A 23,255-nucleotide genomic window follows, 5' to 3' on the forward strand; every position below is an offset into this window, starting at 1 on the left:
GAAGAGACCCCTCATGGACATGCATGTTTATGAGCATTGCATGAGCAAGTACCAGCAGTACTTTAACAGCAGAGTTCCAAAAGGTTGGAAAGTCACTTAAAACTGGAGTTCTTACTGCTGTAGTTTGTAATTCATGTAACAAATGTAACACCTCTACCAGTGCCTCAGCCTTGCCTCTGGTAGAAAAAGACTGCTTTGTTCTTGGCAGCTCTGCCTAAGCATAGAACCCAACCAGCCAGGACTCGGGACCATGAACTAGCTAGCTTTACAGATCGCTGCTGGTGCTTCGCAAACCACATCGCTAACCAGTACAGCATCAAGGTTTGGAATTTCTTTTTGGTATCCTGAGCAGCAGGTTTAGTTTTTTTGGTATTCTGAGTCTTTGACCTGCTATCCAGACACTCAGAATTAACAAATGCCTCAGCCTTCTGGTGTTCTTTTCCTCCATTTAAGTATAGCGAAATTGTCAAACCTGGACATACTACCAATGGAGGAAATGTTTTGTGAGACAAACTTGACAGCACTGACAGTAAGGTGCAGGGTTTATACTCTTGATTCCATCTGCATCCGTGAAATTGCTCACTAGGTCCCTTTCAAAGGCTGTGGAGAGTTCACAGACATTAGTAAGCATCAAACACCTAGACTATACATCCCCTGGACTATTCCCAATAATTATGCTTGGAAAAATGGTTTATCAAAGGCACATTAGAACTAGTGCTTTGGCAGCCCAGTATTTAGTACAGTTGTTCTAGTCTTGCCCCAAGCTATATTAGCTTCATAATCTGAAAGCAGATGCTTTGTACTGTGGGCAGACAATGTGTTTTAGTAACAACTAAAATTGCTCATGAGATTCTGAAAAAGACACAGAAAGCCAAATTTTTCTTAAGCCTTGCTTAAGTTTGCACATACAGTTGTAGCATTCCGAGGTTGGTTCACTGGGCAAGTTCACACAGAACAAGATCAAATCATATACTCTGCTGTGGTGCCCAAACCACCCATGGCTTGCACATTGCAATTTGGTATAAAATCAAAGATGACTGCTTTTTCAGGCTGAGCAAGGCCAATGAGAAGATAAGTAATACAGACAGTTCTTTCTGCTCCTATCATAACTGAGGGAAGCTTTCAGATTCACAACATTCCTTCTACCTTAACACAGATATCAGATGTTTAAGAAATCACACATTACTGTTAGGCTGTTACTGCTAGCTGAAGAAGGCTTTGCATGCTTTAAAAGCACAGTTCTCTCTATTAGTCTAAAAGAAGTAACATCTCCACAGCACTTCTGCCTTGCACGTACTTTTAGACCATCATTTGCTGTAACCATCTGCAGGTGTGCTGAATACTTGGGTCTTCCAGCTTTTTTTGCATGAAGCACATTACACAGAAATTTTAAATGCAAATAAACTGCCAAATTCGTGCTTAGTTGAACAGAAAGCGTATGAAGACTAAAGTAAAATTTTGAAGAAATAGCCTGGGTTTTTTTCCCAAAGGCTCCTTTATCTTTCATTTCAATATCACAACCCTGTGGTAAGTATGGATACAGCAGTTATCAAACCTCATTCATACCTCGTGCCTTGAGCATAGTAAGATTTCTGCACCAGCTATGACCAGTAAACAGCCACATACAATGAGAGATTAAATCTGTTCTTGTACCCATAGCCCAAGGCATTGCAACGCTGTAATCGTACATAATCGCAAGGGACAATTGCATTACTGATGCAAGATCTAATGAAACCAGCCTGTCCGTTCTCAGACCAGAACATGCCAAACACTTAAACAGACCGTCCCCTATGAAGTCAGACCACAAAGGCCTGGGTTGTCAGTAATCGTACAAGATCTGAGGATCCTGCAGATCTGCTGCTACCCCAGGCACACTACCACCCAGCATCACCGTGTCCTTGCACCATTCTGCAGGGGAACAAGCTCGCCCACATGACAAGTGCTGTTGGAAAAATAACTCTTCTGGCAGAAACAACAGACGCCCCCTTCACTCATTCTAAAATACAAGCCCATAAACTATACATTTCCCTTTTCACCAGCTGCTTAGCAAAAAAAACATCAAGCAACAGGCAAGCCACAGCATGTTTGTTTATGACTACTTAAAGCTGTTATTCATACTCCTCAGGCTGAGGATGAAGGTGCAGCACTAGCGCTTTCAAGCTCCCTGCTTTCTGATGAACTGGAGACCTTCCCTCCATCCCCCTTCTCTACAAATGCTCATTATGATTTTCAGGCTGGCTGGGTGCTGGCTGCCACCTGATCACAAGCTAAACAAAGCAAGGTCTATACTCAAGATGCATTCAGCAGGACTCTGCACCCTCAATGCTGAAAGAGATCTTTATGTACCAGAGGCTTTGTTTTAAGGATAGGAAGTGTCCAGGTTTTTTTTCCAGATTCCACTGGCGGACTCAGTTTTCTGTATGAGCTACATGCTATAGAGCTAAGCAGCGACAGTGGGAAGTTACGGACAGTGAACAGAGGAGTAAGTACACTCAGCTAGGCCAGAGGTAGCCCAGAATTGTCACATGAAGTCACAAAACAAAGTGACAGATGCTGACATCTGAAGGAAACAAGTCAGTGTTCAGAAGCACAGACAAGGGCTCCTATTTGCCCAAATAAAGCTGTGTCACAAGCTCAAAGTATCTAAAATAATTCTGACACAGAAAGTCTGAGCAGAACACTGATGAGGCCACACCTGGAGTGCTGGGCTCTGGGCTCCCCAGTACAAGAGACATGGACATACTGGAAAGAGTCCATCAAAAGGCCACAAAGATGATTAAGCAACTAAAGCATCTCTCCTGTGATAAAAAGCTGAGAGAGCTGCCTGGAAAAGAGAAGGCTCACAGGCAATCTCACCAATGTGTACAAGTATCTGGAGGGTGGGTGCACAGACAACAGAGCCAGGCTCTTCTCAGGACAAGAGACAATGGGCACCGCGTGAAAAACAGAAGGCTCCTCCTGAACATCAGTAAACACTTCTTCAGTGTGAAGGTGACCAAGCACTGACACAGGCTGCCTAGAGGCAGTGGAGTCTCCCTCCCTGAAGATCTTCAAAAGCCATCCCGACATGTTCCTGGGCACCCAGTTCTAGGTGTCCGTGCTTGAACAGGGAGGTTGGACCAGATGACCTCCAGAGGTCCCTTCCAACCTCAGCCATTCTGTGACAGCACTGATACAGGAGGTAGAAGGGAGACAGTGAGCTAGCATTGAATATAAAATTAAGGCGTAAGAGAGAATCTACAAAATCTCAGCACAAGAGCTAGAGGAGGCAACGAAAACCCACAGAGTTGCCTGTTAAGTGATCCAGCTAGATTGTGTAAAAAACTGCAGACAGTGTCAGCCCCTGCAAACCCAGCTTATAAAACATTGCTTTCACTTCTGTAATATTGCTTTGGCCTTGAATTTGAAAGTCATTGACCCATTTTCTTGAGCTGCTGCTCAAAACTCAAAAAAAGAGATTGCCTTAGTATAGATAAAATTAATCACCACATTGTTCTATAACTCTGTGTGCAGGAACCCCTCTAATCTGCTGATCTCTGAAATTCTAGTAAATCCAAATGAACATTCTAAACATTGTACATTTAATGCAGTGGAGTTCTCTTTATTAAATTACCAATTAATTTTAGAAGCCTTTGTTTGTAGAGCTTTGGGGTTAGTAAAAGGAAGGAAATCTTCAGTCAAGGTGAATGCATAACTGGTCAAGGCTAGCACTGAGTATCACTATTCTGTGGACTTGCTCTGCGCTTCAGTCCTATTAACTCACCTGTGGTATCCCTGTGCAATTCAGAAAATTTTTTCCTGTGTTATTTTCCATGGAATTAAGCTTGCAGACCTGTCATTTGCAGACCTGTAATTCTAATCACTACTCCTAAATAGCTTGTGAACACACTTGCCAACATGGGAATAGCTCCTGTCGGTATAGGCAATGGTAAGGTACAGCTTAACTATTGAAGCCCAACCAGCAAATTCAGTATCTTATCCACCAAAGGGACACTGCAGCTAGTTCAACAGTTGTGCAGCAACTCCCTGACCTTCTGTAAGTTTCTTAATCTGCATTTGCAGTCCTCTTCCAGCTGCCTGAACTTACCTTCCAGCTTGTACACAAAAGATATTAAAGCACTTCTGTTACACACTAGTTAACATCCTATATCTTTGATAAAAATGGTGAAATGAAACTGAACAGACTAGTCTTACAAGATAGACAGCTAAGGTAAGTCTTACCAGAGCAAGGCTAGAATACAGCCCCTGTCAATGTTGGGTGAGATTACAGAGCCAAGGAAGCAGCAGAACCAAGATTTTCTGGATCAGTTTGTTTCAAACTCAACCACCCTGGCAGCCAGAGCTCCAACCCAGTAGATGAGCAGCAGTAGAAGCAAGTCTTCCCTTTTCTTGCTCTCCAAACACCCAGTCCACCACCCTGGTGGGAGAAAGTGACTGCAAGAGTCAGTAAGGACAAGGGGACAGTTCAAAAACAGCCAAACAGCCTCTGCACAACAGGATTTTGCATATGAAGACAGCACTGAACACAAGGCAGAATGTATAGTTCTGTGTACATTCTACAATGCAGTAGAATATCATAGACTTTAAATACTCGGGGCTCTGTACTGTATGTCTAACCTAAGATGTGCAGCTGGAGTGACAGCAGAAAACTACACAGAACTGCTTACCTGCAGCAGGCAGTGTCCTCAGTTCCACTCAAAGTGAGATAAGCTCCTTAAGAAGTCTGCCGCTCCAGTTTCCTAGAGCTTCTATCTTGTGTGATAAATTGGATAGGGAAGCAGTTTCTAAACTAAAACTCTTCAGAGCTTTAAGAAAGCTTACAGAGACAAGCAGGACAGCTTCTCAGAGACCAGGAGCATTGCTGGCTGGTCACTAGCAACTAAGAAAAGTGTTTGCTTACACTCAATTCGAACACCACCTGTCAAAAGGGAGCAGGAGACCTTAAATGATCTGAAGTCAACATGTTTTGTTGTTTGTAACATCTTTAATATCAGTAATGTGGAAAGTGACACCTCAGTGCACAACAGCACAGAGACTACAGTTTTGGAGGTTCTCTCATTTCAGACACAGAAAGGAAACACGAGGAAGAACATGCAATCAAGAACAATGATCAGCTCTAGATACATGATGAGGTTTGGTCCAAAAAACATTGAAACAATTAATCCAATTACTGCAAACAGCTTCTCCGAGTAAGGTTAAGATACCGCATTTGTAGTGTTTCCATTGTGCTTTCCTTCAGCGAACCAGTGGAGCCTGCTTGAGTGAGATGAGAACTGAACGCATGCGGGACACATCTTTTGCCTGCTTACTAGATTTGGGATTAAAGTCACAGAGCTGAGCCACACGTTCCCACTCAGTGCCCGGAAAAACATCTTCTGCATCATTCACAAAGGCTTCTTCAGCTGCCCTAAAAGCAATGCAATGCACCTTGTGTTAATGCCCCAGCACATAAGGCATTCCTTCCCTCTTACAGGATGCAGTTTTTCTCAGCATGTTTCATAAGAAATGTGACCTGACAGCTGCTTGTGGACATTATGGCTACTTAAGCTCCCACTGCCCCAACCCTGGAGATGAAAGTAGGTTGCAGTAATATGCTATGCACAAGCAGTGCAGAGGATTGCTGTGTAAAATGTTGGAATACAGGTGTTTGGTTTTAAGAATAGTTACTGAGTCTTTGTTTAAGGAGTCACCACAAACTGCCAGGAAGTAAGGTACTCCTATGTAGGCATTTTATTTATGGAGAAATGCCCAAGTCTTAACTAGTTAAGCCTCTGCCACTTGATGGCTTATATTGGACACTTGCCAACTGGAAATTTACAACTCCCTGCAAGCATGTCTTAAAACAGATTCCATTTGAGGAACTAAATCAGCCCCAAGGCCTACAGGCCATCATAAAACTATCCGCTGATGATTTCCAATGCTGTAGTGAAGCAGCATGAATCAAAAGGAATTTAAGTCATGGATGCCAGGCTTGCGGGTCCTATAGGCTGAAGTGTATCTTGGCAGAGGGAATGTCTCATTTGAGGTCAGCTCACAGGATAAACACATTTCCCCTGCTCTCACCCTAAGGAAGATTTGTACATTACATAGAGATTAGAGCCAGTGGCTTCCCAGCTGTATCCTTTTGGCACTGCTATGCTGCCAACAGCATTGCTTCATTGCAGGGGTAACACTCCAGCATCTAGTTTACATGAACTGTGGGGCCCTGGTAGCTGCCTGAGTGCAAGAGCAGTAAGCATCAAGAGATCAAACCAAATCCATCTACTCCAACAAGCAGTACAGAAAAAGCAGTGAAGATGACTCTCCCATGAGGGTTCAGCACTGTTCACAGGGATGATAAGGTTACAGACACCACTGAAGACAAGGGTCACTACAACACTGCTACTTTGTGACATGACACTTTTAAGGGGCAGTGAAGATTTTTTTACTTAACTGTTCTAGGCTGTAGCAAGGATGATTTATGTTTGTGCTTAAAGGTGAAGAGAAGAAAAGAAACAAGGAGAGAAAGTTTAAGTCAGATATAGAAGATGAGAATGAGTTTAATGCAGATGATCAGCTGGCATGCACTAGTAGCTTAGCCAATTTCAGCAAACAGGCTGCCAATTTTATTACGCAGCACTTAGACTGCACATTTGCATTGGATATACAAAAATAAATGTTTTATTGGCAAAATTTGTCAAAATCCACTCCAGGACACTTCAGAAAAGTCAGACACCACCTGTAAATCCATCATTTCACAAGTCTTGGTTTATATCCACCTACAGTTAGGTAATTAATTCCACACTGGACCTTCAATATTACTGCACTCATAGCCACACCATGGCTCACCAATACACCTTCTAAAGGTGTCACTTTAGAATCTGTGATATGGCCATCCTTCAATTCAAGTCTACAAATTAAGGGACGAAATCAAAACACATGAACAAGCCAATGAACATTGCAATCCTTCAGCCCCATGGAAACTAGCATAAGCACTGGGGCTTGAAAGCCATGGCTGTGCTCTCACTGATCCATTAGGGTGGCAAAATGTCTACACAGAGCTACTCCGAAGTGTTCTCCCAGCAGCTAATGCTGATTTTTCAAATACCAGCTCCTTGCACTTTTCATCTGTTCTCTAACAGCATCCTATATCTATATGCATGCTCCTCTTCTACCCCAGTTTATAGCAGGTGATTCCTTTCTAACTTCCTTGGCTTACAGAGATTTATGTGCAAGCATTGCTTGAATATTTTTCTGGTTATGTAGGCAAATGAGTAGAGACCAGGAGCTCAGTACCTGTTACAAAGAATGCAGAGTTAAACATTGTGCTTCTCTGGGGAAGGGACTAGAACTAAATGCAGGACCCATGTGAGACTGCAGACACTAACCCACATACCCAGCAAAGCATCTGGCTAAGCAGTGTTCACTGGCCTGGAGACAACCATAAACACCTACATCTAAAGATACTGAGGTCATTACAAAATTCCAGTAGTATGTATACCTTATGACTTAATCTGAAAGTGCTGCATGCTGCACAGCATATGGGATCCTTACAGGAAAACTGTACTTAATACTGCAGATCAGAGTCAGTCCAAAAAGTAAAGGCTATGAACTTATGTTAGCTTATACTGCCCTGAAATATTCAGAAGTCACCTTCAGACATTCAGCACTATCTCTGATCCTTCTCATGACCTAGTTGACTAGCAAACAGAATTAGTAGTTAAGCAACATACACATAACCAATCAGGTCAGCGAAGGGTTGTTTGTAGAAAGCTTCATCTGCCACCCTAGGTAGCAAGTAGTCCAAACAGGCAGGCAAGCAGGCAGGAGAAAAGAGATAAGGATGAGAAGTACAGAACACAGCAGAAGGCAGTTTTAACAAGCATGTTAACCTTTTATCACCTAGACTTACTGTAACACGAAAGCAGCTACCACATGGAATGTATCAATTAAGCCATTAACTCAAAAAGGGGCTTTGCTGTATCTTAGAAGTTGGGACCAGCCAGCTTAGGACTACAGTCCCACTTGTTAGCATTAAGCTATTTTCAGTGGATAGAAACTACCATTAGGAGAGAGATCGCACCAGGCTGATCAGAATGCCAAACACTCCTTCTGCCCAACATTTGCTATGGGGGTATCATGAGCTCTGGCCACCAGCTAGAAGAATGCTAATCCTATTTGTTTCTTGGCCTTACCAAACGACTGTACCTCAGTGAATGGAAGTGTCAAATCCATAATTCTGTAGTAGTGTAGGCCTCCCTTCTTCCTTTAGTAAGAAAAAGAGTCCACCTAGGACTCTACCTACTCAAGATAAACCTGCTGGCCATTTTGGTAAGAAAAATGGCGTTTCAAAAAAAAAAAAGTTCAGCTTGAAGTCTGTGGGTTCCCAAAGTATGAAGCAGCTCTGATGATTACCTGGACAGAATGACACTGGCAGCCCTAGGTCCGAAATAGAGATCTAAGTGCTATTCAGTCAGTATTACTGCATTTACTTTTACATAGCTTCAAGTCAAAATTCCACAGGGAACCTCTTAAGAAAGTCTAAGAGCTTATTAGACTAGCAGCCAAGTCATTAGCTTCTGCCCCAGGGCCCATAATTAGGCAATTCAAACACAACATAGACACAGTCAGCATTTAGTTCTTCACTAGGAGACCTGATTCAGGTTATTTCTCCAGCACTTCCAAAAGGAGTGGCCAAAGGTTTTAAGATACCTAATGAAGTAACTTGTACAAAAAGACTAACCAGGAGGCCAATTCCATGTGTTCTAAAGACAGTAAGCAAGCTTGCTAGCCTCAGCATAGGCTAATTACAATCACTGACAACCTGTGCAGCTAGGAATGTGCAAACAGGTGGGTAGACTAAGTTTTAATGGCCTCGTTCAAATTTTGTGTCTTAAGGAGTCTTCAGTAATTCCAGTTCCTTATCTTAATGCTTTCTCTTGCTATTCTTGGACACTTACTCTGGATTCTAAGAAAACTTAAAAAGATAGTCTGCCACTGGAGACACATCTCTTAGGAAAGGTTACTCTAATGATCTGAAGGACTAGTGCCTTAGGACATACCAGGAGTACTCTAACCTCTCTCCCACATTATTTTCATATCCAGAACCATAACTCTTCAGATGGCTGGAGAAACCTTACCTGTTGCTGGCTTTTGTTTTCTGGAGCTTTTCATCTTGCCTAGCGTACCACTCTTCCAACTCCTTTATTGCTTTCGCTTTCCATTCTGCTTCCTGCTTTCGTGAGTTCGCATCTGAAGTTTAAGAATTGATTTGTCAGTCACGTTTGTTCCAGCTGGATCTTGCTTACATTTCAGCTGATGGCTCAGGGTGTGCTCTAGTGCAGATGGTTCCTTGATCTACTCAGATACGGGTTGGGAGATTTCCTGATTTAGGCCGTGAGAACTCTAAATACCACGCACATTCAGAACAAACATGTCTGCACTGCATGATTAGGACAGTTCAGTTTAGGGTAAGCATTTGTGGACTACTGCAGATTCACTAATTCTGTTGGACTGCAAACAGTTCAAAACCAGGAACAGTCAACTTGCTATGCTAGTGTAGAAGAAAGCTCCGTAGAGCCTCTGTGCTTAGACAAAGCAAGGGAGCCTGGAACTCAGCATGCTTTTACACCCACTGTACGGTTCAGGACAAGCTCATTTGCTGTTACTAGCCCAGAAGAGGTGTAAGAGGGTCAGCTCTATCCAGAATCACATTGTACAGAAGGTTCAGAACTAACAGTTTCAGGCAAAGCCTCCTCAATATAAGTGAAAAGCACACCAGTTTGCAGGGTCTTAGAAGCTGTCCACAGGTAGGTATCACTGCCTCCGACAGCTATATTTAGTTTAGGTTTTTGTCCATTAATTTAGCTATTAGGTTAAGATCCATGTGACAGCAGATGGCTTCAGCAAGTACAAAATGAGCAATCTTTATCCTCTGAAAAAAGTGCTGATGGCTGCAGTATTTATTCACTCTTTTCTGCTTATAAAAGCTGTTCATTTTCTGTAAGGTTATTTGTAAGTAAAGGGCAGGCCACATGAATACTCTTAAGGTTCAGAGAGTCACTTGCTTGCTGACTCCTACATTAATATTAAGGCAGCTTACTGGAAAACTCACCAGACTTGATCTTAAACTCAAGAAGCATATTAAATTCCCAAGAGCCAGAAGCTATGGTTGAGAATTTTGCTTCTTAAGAAGCTGCCACTGAGTTACTCACAAGCAAGAGCACCACTGCAACAAACACCCTCCTTACCAAGTTGCTCCAGGCGCTCCTTTTGCTCCTCTCTCCACTTACGGATACTCTCCGGTTCTGACTGCAGTTGATCTACTTGGGATATGGCAGCACAGGAGTCTGTTAGACCATCACTTTCCTTAAAGGGAATGAACAGTAATGTTATTTATACATGATGACTGAATATTTCAGATAACTGCCTGCAAACTACATAAAAACAGACTATTTGAACTGAGCACTTAACACATTCATCTGATGTTACACCACATTACCACTATTGATATGAAAAACATCTTGCCACAAATTACAGCAGGATTGAAGAAAATTAATAGAGGACTGCCTCTGGCAATCAGGGATCAAACACACTCAAGCTGACCAGGAAGTCAAGGTGTGCCAGAGCTCTACACCTGAGGAAAGCAGAAGACAATGCAGCTGTAGGCCTAGAGATCCTCCAGTTCATTTCACCTTAAATATTTACTGTGATAGTAATTTTTTTGAATGGTTTTATGAATAGCAGTTTAAAACATTCTCTGTAACTTACTTGTCCACAGACACTTGCAAACTTAACTGGTATTAGAAGCCAATGTATCTTAAAGACATTATAGAATTTAAATACTGTATGCACCTTAGAACACAAGAAGCATTTTGACATTTAAGCATCAAAACAGTGATTACTAGCATACTTTTTACTATATAATAGCCCAAAGACTTGCAATGAATAGGGCTTTTATTAACACACCTGATTCAATGTATCTTAAAGACATTACAGAATTTAAATACTGTATTGATATGGAGAAATAGTGTGAAATGGGGACAATGGACATCGACTGTGATTGCATATGTCTGCTCAAGGAATGTGGGTATGGTGACTGGTCATGGGTGCAATGTCTGGTCACATAGGCACACAGCTTTGAGGAGACTCCTACAGTTTTGAGGAGACGCCTGCCCTTCTTCCTCTAACAAAGGGGCTCTTTTAAAAAAGAATGAGAAAAGTATGAGATATTCCAATGCTATCTAGAGGGAGGGAGTGCCAAGTCTCCTTGCTGGAGAAGATCGGATGGTCACAAGAACATGAATCACCTACAGACCTGCAAGACCACCACATTCCAGGCAAAGGACTGATAAGCTAATTAACATACGAAGCGAGAGTAAGCAGGGGGTTTAGGTAACGAATATGTATAGGCATTAATTGAATATTCATTTGTTTTATTGTATAAATGTGAGATGGTTCGTCACTTCGGGTATGCACGCTTGTGGAGGAGCGATCCCCCGTGCATCTGCGCGCAATAAACATACCTACTTTATAACTTTCGAGTTATAGAGTCTAATTCCGTACGTCAGTATGCACCTTAGAACACAAGAAGCATTTTGACATTTAAGTATCAAAACAGTGATTACTAGCATACTTTATACTACATAATAGCCCAAAGACTTGCAATGAATAGGGCTTTTATTAACACACCTGATTCACAAAGCTAATGAATATAGCGCTCTTTTCCACAGAGGATACTCCAGCAACTTTTATTGGTTCACCCTACTCTCAACAAACCTAAGAATCAGCACTCATGACAGTACCAGACAGATTGCAGCTAATGACAGATTTGGCTGTGTCTTGTCCCTCTTTGGACCTCCTGCAGCCCTCAGTGAAGGAATAATGCAAAGAGGAAGGAGCTAGGCTGGTGCCAGAGCACCAGACTTCACATTCAATCCAAAACAAAATAAATTGGCCAGCTGCAGAGCCAAACTTGTTACAGGTAGCTAAAATAAAAGTTACATATAGCCCATTCAGTCTGTTTGTCCTCATTATGAGGAAGGTCTATCAATGAAAGCAGTCTGTCACTTAGAATTGCAAACACAAAATCAAGATTATTTCATCTGCCTTCAGTTGTATAAGGAAGCACAAAGGGCCAGTAAGATACAGTTTTCCCTCAACCTCAGCAATGGTGAGGATACAAAAATGTTAGCAGCAGTGACAGCTGTTTGTGTCTCCACAAAGCTCAGTGTTCACTTTAAATGAATTCTTGGGAAGGGGGCAGCATATGAGCTACTTCTCTATAGAATTTTATCAGGGCTATCCCAGACAACTCTGCTACCAGATTGCCTTAGCCACACTCTGGAAAACTCATTTACAATACAGTGATTGCCTTAGTATGCCTCATTCTTCTATGATGCTAATAAAGTGAGTATCTCCTTTTGTCATTACCATTACTGACTAACATGCTTTCATAGTGATTGAGCTATTCAGCCAGCAGCTTAATTCCAGCAACTTTAAGTCACTCAGAAGTGTATAATGTTTTCAGTCAGCTCTTTGTAAGACCAGTCTTGATAAGACAAACAGGACACATGAATTGTCCTTAAAGAACAAGTAATCCAGAAAACTCTGCTTTAAACTAGATAGTCAGAGCACACTTTCAGCTTATTAGGCAGTGTCAAGTCAATGTTAAGTCATACCATGGAGTCTGTCAGTCTGCTTACAGTGGTTATGTCCTATTAAGCCATAATTCAAAACAGACTGCTGCTTTAAGCTACCTCTAAATTCAGAGGAGGAGCATATTAAAAGTATTAACAGCTTTATGAGATGAACTATCAGAATACAAGTTCCTCTTTAGAGATGGAAGCATATTAGAGACAAGAAATGGGAAGTATTAGCTTAGACGAATTAGAGTTCTCAGTAGAACAGCACATTCCAAGTACCGAATACTTCTATCTTACCTGATAGAAATCTCCATTAAACATTTCATCAGCAGCACCTGTAAAGAAGGGACCGTAATTTAGCCATTTGAGAAGAGACAGAACAACCAGATTTACTGGTTTCAGTAACTTGTATGGAAAGCTTTGCTAGCATACCTAATGTGGAAGTTATGCCAATGAGGGTTATTTGATACCCTGCAAAGTCACTTCCTTATGTCTGCATTTTTCCAGTTAGGCACAAGAAACCAAGTGAGTCATTATTCTGCACAACCAGTGATACAAGGTCATTTCTTCATCATCAGCTCATGCTTCAGACTACAAAAACAGCAAAGCTGTTACTGCTGAGAAGCTACAGTCAATGTTCTAAAAGTTCTCCCACTTTCTCCTCCCTGTTTTAGAAGCTGAATTCTAAAGAACTGTTCAGAAGTTACGAAGCACGACTCTCACTGTTTTAGTCTCTACCTGGAAGATTAACAATCCTGCAGCCAACGCTTAGTAATTCTTACCCTAGTTTGGTTACCTCCTAATTCCTAATCAGCTCAAGGGATACAGTTAACATCCCTAGCAAAGTCACCTTTCTGCTACCTCCTGTGATGACACGCTTGATAGCTTCCTACTTCAGCTGCAGCATTATTCCCTCTACACTGGCAGTAGAACCTCAGGAACAGGATCAGCTAGGAAACTTTGACACAGAACCCTAATGTTTCATCTTACTGAAACACAGCCATAGACATACATGTCAGTTGTAAGACAAACACTTGAGTTTGTGAAACTGTCTACATCTCCAGATTATGCAAAACACACTAAGAGTTTCAAAAACTACTAAATCACAGCAAGGCATCTCTCTGAACAGTCCTACATAACATCCGTCTGCATGATATAACAAGCCACGTGACTACCTGTGTCTCACCCATAATGCTACCATGGATAAACTTATCACAAGAAGTGCTTCTGCCATGTTAATACACTCTGGTACTGTCTCTTCTTTAACTACAAAGTTACCCAATAGTAAGCACAAAATCAAGTTATTTTGTACCACCAACCTTAAATAAGATAGTCAACGACCTAATCCTAAGAGCACTATGCTGCTGTATCCTCTATTTCTTTGTGGCTACGTATACTACAGTTTCACACTAGTAGCATTAAATGGCAAAGGAGTATGAAGAGCTTCTTATGTAACAGGGAACTAGGCAAGAATTATTAACTCCTTAACCTTTCCCTGAGCCCTGAATAACCATCCCTAACTCTGTTAGCTAGAGGACTGTAAAGTCATCAGTTCAAACATGGTAAAGTTGGAGGATACCAGTTTCCAAGAAAACAGTTACTAACTTCAGTAGGGGAAGACTCGAGTAGTGGGACTTTTACTGACTGCTTCAGAATGTTTTTGACTTAAGAAATTAAGTATTTACTAGACAGATGTTTCCAGAGCAGAAAATTAAAATGCAAGTCCTTCCAGCTCTCTAGAAGCATGCAGATGAGAAAGGAATTGTGCAACTGATATCTGGACATTAATCCTATCTCAGGAAGTCTACCTAGAGCTTCACAAGAGTCAGTTTATGGCAAGTAGAAGGCAAGAGCACATAATAAGTAGTGTCTGGTCCAGGAATTAAGAGGTTCCTTCAACCTGCTGATGGCTAAAAAATTTCAACCTATAGACAGCAATTAGGAAAAAAAAATAGCTTTTCAGTTATAAGAACCTAGTATTTTATAACTGGACTCCTATGTCTGAACATGATAGCTGCTTTGTCTAACTGCTACTCCTCTGCAAGTCGCAGGAGCCAAAAAGTGGTTTGAGAGGCATGTGAAGCTAACAGCATCTGTCTGCTTCACAGCGGCTATGCTGCACATCACTTACCATCAACCTGGAAGCTCCTTCAAAGCAGACTTTTGCAGAGATCACTGACATGGGCAGTTCCAACTACAATTAACTTCTACTAAACAGGTTTACAAAGAGTTTACGAAGACTACAGACAACAAAGAAAACATGCTTACTCTTGATTGTCCTTCATTCTAAGCCCATATGCACTACAGACACACTGCAGCTGTTCACCTTGTTTTGACAGGGCTGGAATTAAAGTTAAGCCAGGGTCTCTTAACTCATACTGACATTAACAGCTTGAGTAAGCCAGCTGCCCACTCTGCTTACCAGTCCTGATTTCAGCTGGGATAGAGTTAATTTTCTCAGCTGGTGCAGTGCTGTGTTTCGAATTTGGTGTAAAAACAGTGCTGATAATACGGTTTTGGTTGTTGCTAGGTAATGTTTATACTCAGTCAAGGACTTTTCAGGTTCTCTCCCTGCAAGAGGGCTGGAGGGGCACAAGAAACTGGGAGGGGACACAGCCAGCACAGGTGATCCAAACTAGCTAAAGAGATATTCCATACCATGGGACATCATGCTGAGTATATATAACCTTGGGGAAGGAGGAAGCAGGAAGCAGGGGGACGTTCAGAGTGATGGTGTTTGTCTTCCCAAGTAACCATTATGTGTGGTGGAGCCCTGCTTTGCTGGAGATGGCTGAACACCTGCCTGCCCATGGGAAGCAGTGAATGAATTCCTTGTTTTGCTTTGCTTGCGCATGTGGCTTTTGCTTTACCTACTGAACTGTATTCATCTCAATGCATGAGTTTCTTAACTTTTACTCTTCTGATCCTCTCCCCCATCCCACTGGGGGGTGGGGAGTGAGTGGCTGCCTGAGCCTTAGTCACTAGCCAGGGTTAAACCACACCACTACTCTGGAAAAGCAGAAAGCAATTCACATACACACACACAAAAGTCTGTCTCCCTGTTCTTCCCTTCAAAACTTACTAGTCTTGAAGATTCTTCCAAGAACTGTGTCTTGTTAGACAAAAAACCATTTATTAAGGTCTTCAGTACTCAGGCTGGTAGTTTGTTCAGGTAAAAGGAACAACATTATTGCTCAGGGCTGCAGCTAAGACAAAACATCTGTGTGTCTTTGGGCTGCTTCTACATAGAAGCAGCCACTAACTGGCACAGAGCTAAGTGTTTCCAGAGGGCCCCCAGGTCAGAAGTATTAAAACTATTAAAACACACCTCCCATCTGTTTTGAACTCCCTAGAACTTGTGATTAAGTTGCAGAGTCAGCATGCTGACTGAGCATACTGCAAGCAGAAGAGGAAATGGCACTGTACCAGCATGCTATTATATGCCAATACAAGTATGCTATCTGGAACAAGACCAATAGTCAAACACTCTCTCACTCCAGCTCCCCAGTCTCGGTGTTCGTATAATGCAGCATGAAGTCTAGAAAAACTATCAGCTTGCCAGCCTTCATATCAGTAATCAGTGCTAGCTGTGTTATCAGATTTCTTTGTCCGCAGAAACATGTCATTTCATACCTGACTGTCCACAGAAAAAGCCCAAGTAGTGTTACTGCTATCATAATCTTTTCATTGCCCATGAACAATGACAGCTCTCTACCAGCTTCAGAGTCCATTCAATCCTACCACAGTATTGCATCCTGAAGCACCTGAAGTTAACATTGCACATCTAAAACTATTTTAGGTAGTAATGATCTGTATTACTCGATGTTTGCTTCTGAACTTCATAAAGCTTTATTTCTAAGGATACTGTTGCAAAGAACATGTCCAAACATCTACAGTTCTGTAACATGTGCTGACAACAGGGTAATAATGAACTTCCACATAGCAACCCAGATAGTTTTTACAGTCTAGAAGGGTTCAGAGAGGATAAGCCATGTCAGCTACCTTGCATTCACAGAAGAGAAAAAACAGCCAAGCTTGCCAGAAACAGACAGCTAGAATCACTGCCCTCCACATGTACTATAGCTTACAAAAGAATAGGCTGGGTACCCTGAAGATAAATACAACAGTTTTGTCACTTCTGTCCTACAAGTCACATATGGGTTCAGATGCTTATCACCGTGATGATCAACTGCTCTGAAGACAATTACTTGCATAAATACCAGACTCAGTACTACTTGGCATAAAAGGAAGTCTGCTTAGCCTTGTTCACTTGCCTCTCTGAGGTCTTACTCTCAATGGAAAAGACAGCTATCAGAACAGTCAGAGGCAGGAATTTATAGAGGTAGCTCTTCTGACACAAGTCCAACCATTTCCTAACACATGGATTAATTCCTCCTCAGGTCTTCCTATCCAGCTATGCTTTGGCCAATACCCTCATGCAGGAAAAATGAACTTCAGTATCACCATACATAAAAGTACTTTTATGAGCTACTTTCAGCATCTCTTTTAAACAATATGTACTGCTTCACTGCTACTTTGAGTGAAACAGTAGCTATAGCTCCAGCAAGAAAAGCCCATAATCAAGTTTAATACATTCCAGCATAACATCAAGTAACTTCACCGCTCAAGGGCTACTTTCCCATCCTTTTTCTTTTGGGCACAGATCATGCTTCCCCTTCACCTACCCCTCATCCATAAGAGGATGAGAAAGAAGAATCTTCTCTGAAGCTTTCGTTTAGGTAGTTATCCAAGAAACTGAGAAGAAAGTTTTTCCAGCCATAGCTCAATTTCATGCCAATATGCAAAGTAAAGCAAGCAGGTCAGGAAGACTGCTTCCTTCCTGTGTTTTAGTTCTAACCTGCCGTTGTAACAAAACCCATTAAAGTGCACTCATTTTCAATATAATCACTAGGCTAGTACCAGGTCATACCTTACTCTCTCCCCAATAATGCTGCACCATAAAAGCTTCTGTAACTTCCCAACCGATGTAGCATCCTCTTGGTAAACAGAAAAATATGTTTTCCTGTGATGAGCTTGATAATAATGCAGTATCAACATGTGACAGCTAATAAAAGTTAAACAGATACCACCTATTTATACCTTTCTCAGTACTACCTCATGGTGCTCTGAGGCCTCAAGATACTGACTAAATAGCAAAACCCAGAACAATGGTTTTTCAAATGACCAAGAAAAGATATTGATAGTCACAAACAAGTAACGTTCCCTCTCTAGTGCTAACCAGAGAGACAGGAGGAAACAATTCTTCCCCAAAATAATTTTCAAGCAAATTGATATTCAGTCCCTGAAAGGCTATTAAATGTGGTTTTTGGACAAATGACTGAACCCAATTAAGCCTCTTAATTGCTAGAGGGTCATGAGCCTCTTCAGATGGAGAAACAACGTTCATTCAAGTTCATACAAAAATGACAGAGCCTGAAGCAGTGAAGGCAATGTTTAAGGCTAGACAGCTTACATTAAACTTTTATGTATATCCATGTTTGTTAACATATGACTGCTTGTCTTCGAATGTAATCCTCTGTAAGAAGCTACTTGACAAGCTGTCACAAGGTTTTTATATTGACATACAGGTTCTAGAAGCCATACACTTGGACCTGAACTCACAGTCTCCTGGTCAAAGGACGTAGCAAGTGAACTGCTATAACCTGAAGACCTAGTACTGTCAGATTGGAGAGAATTGAAGAATTTGACTGTTAATAAATGCAGGCATTTATTTATCACTGAACAGGAAATATCACAGAAGACCAAGTTTGTAACAACTCAGCAACAGCACTGTATTACTTGATTTATATAGTACTTCCTATTTTCTGAAGCAGTGATGATACTTCATCTGTCAAGGGAAATAAAGTGAATTTTCACATGCCCAGGAAGCTTGAACAGGAGATATATATATATACATATATATAAGAAATAAATGGCCTACTGCTTCAGGCTGGTATTCCAACTGGCAGCATGAAGCACTGCTGAGTGAGACACGTGAGCCTGGCAACATTCTGCCATTCTCCCCATACTCACCCAGTATCTACCATTACTACATTTAACAGAAATATAAACCAGTATCAGTTTCCTGATACCGATATTAACAGTTCATACTACTGATATACATACACATATTTGTCCAATTCTTTTTTAGGAGGCTGCAATTTGAAAAAACATTTGTTATATGAGACACCATGTTTCTTACAAGTGTGGTTCAAGAAGTTGGTGACTGCTTCTCACAATATCTGAAGATTTTCAAATTTCAGTTGTGAGGCTGCCCAAGTTAGGACTTTTGGCCGTGTTTAGAAAGAAAACTTATCCAACAAACCTGTAAATAAGGAGTTCAAAAATGCTGCGGTTAAAAGAAGTAAATCCACAAACCCCTGATCACAATGCTTAAAGGACTTACATTAGAATTTGTGTCAATTCAAGGAGAAATTTGCATTCACCTATTTAACTTAATTACAAAACAGTTTAATAAACTAATATGCTCTATAGACTAGAGCTGTTTGACTTTGTTGTTAGGATATTGATCAGATTATAAGAAATCTCTAACGAATGGCAACAGAATTCATCAGATCATTTGTCACCGTGGCTGAACCAGTACATTTTGCACTGCTGCAGTCCACACTTTTTCACAAGGAGGGAGTTACAGGTGCCAACAGTCAACAAATTAATGTTCTGTTACAAAATGGGACCCCCGAAGGTTTGCAAGAACAATCTGCTATGCCTGTTTAACAGGCCAGAGCATAAATGCTATTCCAGTGCATACAAGAAAGCAGAATGACATACAGATGACACACCTAGGCTTCACAGATCCTTATATCATCAAATTACCATATTCATTATTTTATGACCCTCTTTCTAGAGAAAGTTCTCCAGTAACACTTTTACATTCCATGACAAGTGAACTTCCATGACTTGAGAAAAAAAAACTCTTGAAAAGCAGCTTAAGAACTACTTTTACATATTAAGCCAACCTATATCTAACAAGTTGATTTTTCAATAAGGAATCACTCTACAATACCCACATTGCATGCATGGAGAGAAGCTACAGATCTAGTCAGTCCTAGCTGCACACACCATGAGAAAGGCCAATGTCAGAAGTTTCTCCAAAGAATTTAGTCCTAAAACAGTTACTTTACTGTTCCAGAGCCTGTTTGGAATGTAAAGACCATGTAAGGCATAATGTTTGTCTGAGGCTTCTGAAAGTAAGAGGGGAAGTGTCCACCATGTCTGTTTCTGCACTATACATAGAATACAGAAGTCACATTATGTCCGATATCAAAACAGGACAGTGTTCTGATAACAATTATCCTAATGTTCTAGTGCTTCAGCAAGATACTCCCCTGTAAACACCCTTTTTACAGGAAATACATTGTCCCTACGTTTTGAACTTTATGAATGAGTTGACTCTAAGGGCTGTGCTACCACTAAAAAAGCACTGAAAGCAGCAGGTCTCCATTACTCAGTCTATCTAGTTGGGCTTTATTCCAAGAGATACCATGAACCTCTATCCTCATACCTAAGATATGCTAGTAACTTCAGAAATCAGGCTGCATAATGAAGACTTAATTCTAAAGATGTTCCCACAGTAAACCAGGAAGCAAAGTTCTTCAGTCTAAGATGAGTAAGAGCAGCATCTTCCTGACATGACAAAGGAACTTTACATGAGAGCAGATACATTCCTGTGGACTCAGTGACAAGCGAAGTCTTCTGAGACTGCTGCAACATCAGTTAGGTGCAGCATCATCCTACATTCACAACGCCTTTCCTCTTAGACTTCAGCTAAAAACCCTAAACCTTTTGTAATCAGAAGCATTCCTCAAGGGCTGCTTTAGCCACCGTTAGACTAACTGAAAACACACTAACCTCTAGCCCAGGGGTCCTCACACTTTTTAACCAGGGGCCGGCGCGGATGCAGTGGCAGGCAGCCATCTGCGGCTGCTTGGTTTCCCCCCCAACACCCGGCGGGGGGGGGCAGGGGGGTCTGTAAATACCGGGGGCCGGATTGAGGACCCTGGGGGGGGCTGTATCCAGCCCGCGGGCCGTAGTTTGAGGGCCCCTGGCATAGATCCATACACGTAGCCACCACTCCTCTGGATGCAACAGTGTGTTCTGCAGTGCCAGTTTTCTCATCTTGAGTACAAAGTACCAAGGAACAAAGGCTAGAGGCTTAGCAAGATTAAACATTAGCTCAACTGCTAGAATACTACGATCACTGCATGTGAAGGCGGCAACACAAGTGGCAGAACGCAAGACACTGCCTTATCCTGCTTCCAGTGGCAGATGTAAGCCACAGGCACCGAATCTGAGGGAGCCGGGGTAACCCGCACACGGCAGGGCGGCCCGAGGCGGCCCAGACGGCACGACCACCCCGTGACCCGCCGCGGGTGCCGGGGGCGGACGGCCGAGGCGAGGGGCCCGCCGGCACCGCCCCCTCCCGGCCACAGTGCCGCCGAGGGAGAAGGGAAGCTGCGGAGCCCCGCCGGGCCGGGACCTCTCTCCTCCCCGCACCTCCCCACCCGCCGGCCCCCGCCGCCCGTACCGAAGTAGAGGCCCTCCGGAGCCTGCAGCACGGCCGGCACCTCGCCGCTCTCCAGTATGCTGTAGCCCTCGTCGTTCTCGATGCCCGCGATCTCGTTCTCCTGCTGCGCCAGGAAAGCGGCGGCAGGATCCTCCTCGGCGCCGTCCAGCGCCCCGTTATCGGCGGCGGCCGCCGGCTGGGCACTGAATTGCTGCTGATCGGCCATCGGGACGAGAAACAAGGCGGCCAGAACGCGAGCGGCTGCGACTCCTACGCCGACACTGAGGAGAGGCGCGGAAAAGGAAGGGCTTGTGCCGGCACCGCCCCGAGGAACAGCCAATCAGCGGGCGGCGGAGGCGGGGCTAACGGAACTTTCCGCGCGATGCCGCGGGCTCGAGCCAATCAGCGCCAGGAGCGGCGGCGGCGGCGGGGGAGCGTGGCGCGCCGCAGGGCCGCTGTTGTGGGGCCGCGGTCGTGGCCGGGCCGTTCCGCTCCTCTCGGCCCCCAGCCCAGGCGGCCCGCGGCGGAGCCGGGCCCGCGGCTCGCACCTGTAGGCGGCGAGGCCGTGGGGTCTGGCCTTGGGGCCTTAGCCGCGGGCACGCAGCGCCCGGCCTGGCAGGCCCGGTCGGTGCTGACCGGCCTCTGCTCCCGCGTCAGGCAGCGACCGGCATTTGGTCTGTGGCGGGGCCTGACTCTCCGTTGCGTTTCTGTCAGACCACCCCGCAGGGGGAGGCTGTGCTGGCTTCCTGCCGCAGGACCGGAGCAGGAGCTGCAGTGCAGACGGGATACTGGTGCCGTGTAAACACCAGTGCCAACAGAACATCGAGCCATGGGCATCTTGGAGACAAATCCCAACTTGCAGATCGAAGTCAATAGACACATCAGTTGTTTTATGTTGTGATTCTGCATATCTCCTGTCTGGTGTTAGGAAGCCTGAAATAGTGTCATTTCAAGTACCTTGTGTTGCATTAACCATGTATTGACAAAAGTATGCATGTCAAAGGCAGTGATTTCCAATAAAACTCTCGTGACAAAGTTACTCTGATCAGTTTCTATATCTGGTTTACCATACAGATTTTCAAATAGTTTACTGGCACAACAGAGAGTAAGGGGAAGGAAAAAATAATGATGTAGAAAGAAGGAAATTATGCTGGCAGCGCTTAAGCTAGTGCAGTTCCTTCAAGAGGTATTTAGTAAACTCCATTGCCTTTCTGTGTGTATGTTTCTTGGTATATTACAGGTATGCTATCCAGGTTTTATGTTATAATCCCATTCCAATATGTTTAAGAAGGTAGCCAAATTCAGAAAAAAGTGTAGCTCTGCACGTCAGTTGTTTCCTGTGCTAAATTAACAGTGGGAGATAAACTGCACATTGAGCTACACTTTTTTTCCTTACTGTCAAGATCATTTCCTAGGGAAAAAAGAGCAAGCACACTCATGCTGTATGACAGAAAGCTCCCTTCACTTTGGTTATCAATTAAAACAGGCCTGCTTTCTCCTGTGAAAACTCAGAATCTGGCATGACAGGACACTAGACCTCCCTGAATTCCATCTTCTAGGAGAAACAGGAAGATTATTTATTTTAAATAATGTCTCCAGTCTGGTTTTGGGTATTCTTCGCAGACAAAGACTGCATAACCTCTCCAGACAACCTGTTAGAGTGTTTGACCACCCTCATTGTTTCCTTGTGTTCAGATTGAATTTTGTTTTGTTTTGTTTTGTTTTGTTTTGTTTTCAGTTTGTGTCTACTGGCTGCTGTCCTGCCACTGGCATTACTGAAAAGAGCCTGGTTCCCTCATCTTCATTTTCTCCCATCAAGCATTTATACACATTGATAAGAACCCCATGACCCATTACTTCTCCAAGCTTTCCACTCATCCAACAAGCTAATCAGCTCACTGTGGAAAGTTATCAGGTTGGTTAGCATGACTTCCCCTTTGTAAATTCACGCTGACTACTCCTGATCACTTTCTTGTCCTTCCTGAGATCGGAAATAAATGTCCAAGATGAGTTGCTCCATTGCCTTCCCAGGGATTCACATAAAGCTGTTTGGCCTCTTGTTCACTTGTTTTTCTTTTTTGCCTTTCTGGAAGATAGGTGTGACACTT

The 23,255-nt window shown here is 43.0% G+C and overlaps 1 protein-coding gene across 2 annotated transcripts; it reads right to left on the reverse strand.

Moving 5' to 3' along the window:
* Window positions 1-4,964: 4,964 nt before the first annotated feature.
* CLTA (clathrin light chain A) lies at window positions 4,965-21,448 on the reverse strand. 2 transcript variants are annotated; one of them, XM_080372747.1, is made up of 7 exons: window positions 21,169-21,448; window positions 12,921-12,958; window positions 10,230-10,347; window positions 9,120-9,231; window positions 7,713-7,766; window positions 6,434-6,469; window positions 4,965-5,407 (listed from the first exon to the last, which is right to left on the reverse strand). In XM_080372747.1, exons 1-7 carry the CDS (start codon window positions 21,371-21,373, stop codon window positions 5,236-5,238), a joined length of 735 nt encoding a protein of 244 aa, XP_080228873.1. In that variant the 5' UTR covers window positions 21,374-21,448; the 3' UTR covers window positions 4,965-5,235. The 2 variants fall into 2 exon arrangements, with proteins under 2 accessions (XP_080228873.1, XP_080228874.1); XM_080372748.1 differs by lacking the exons at window positions 6,434-6,469; window positions 7,713-7,766 and having other exon boundaries at window positions 21,169-21,444.
* Between the last annotated feature and the right edge of the window lie 1,807 nt (window positions 21,449-23,255).

The sequence above is a fragment of the Falco punctatus genome (assembly GCF_963210335.1).
Source record: "Falco punctatus genome assembly, chromosome: Z".
Classification (NCBI taxonomy): Eukaryota; Metazoa; Chordata; class Aves; order Falconiformes; family Falconidae; genus Falco; species Falco punctatus.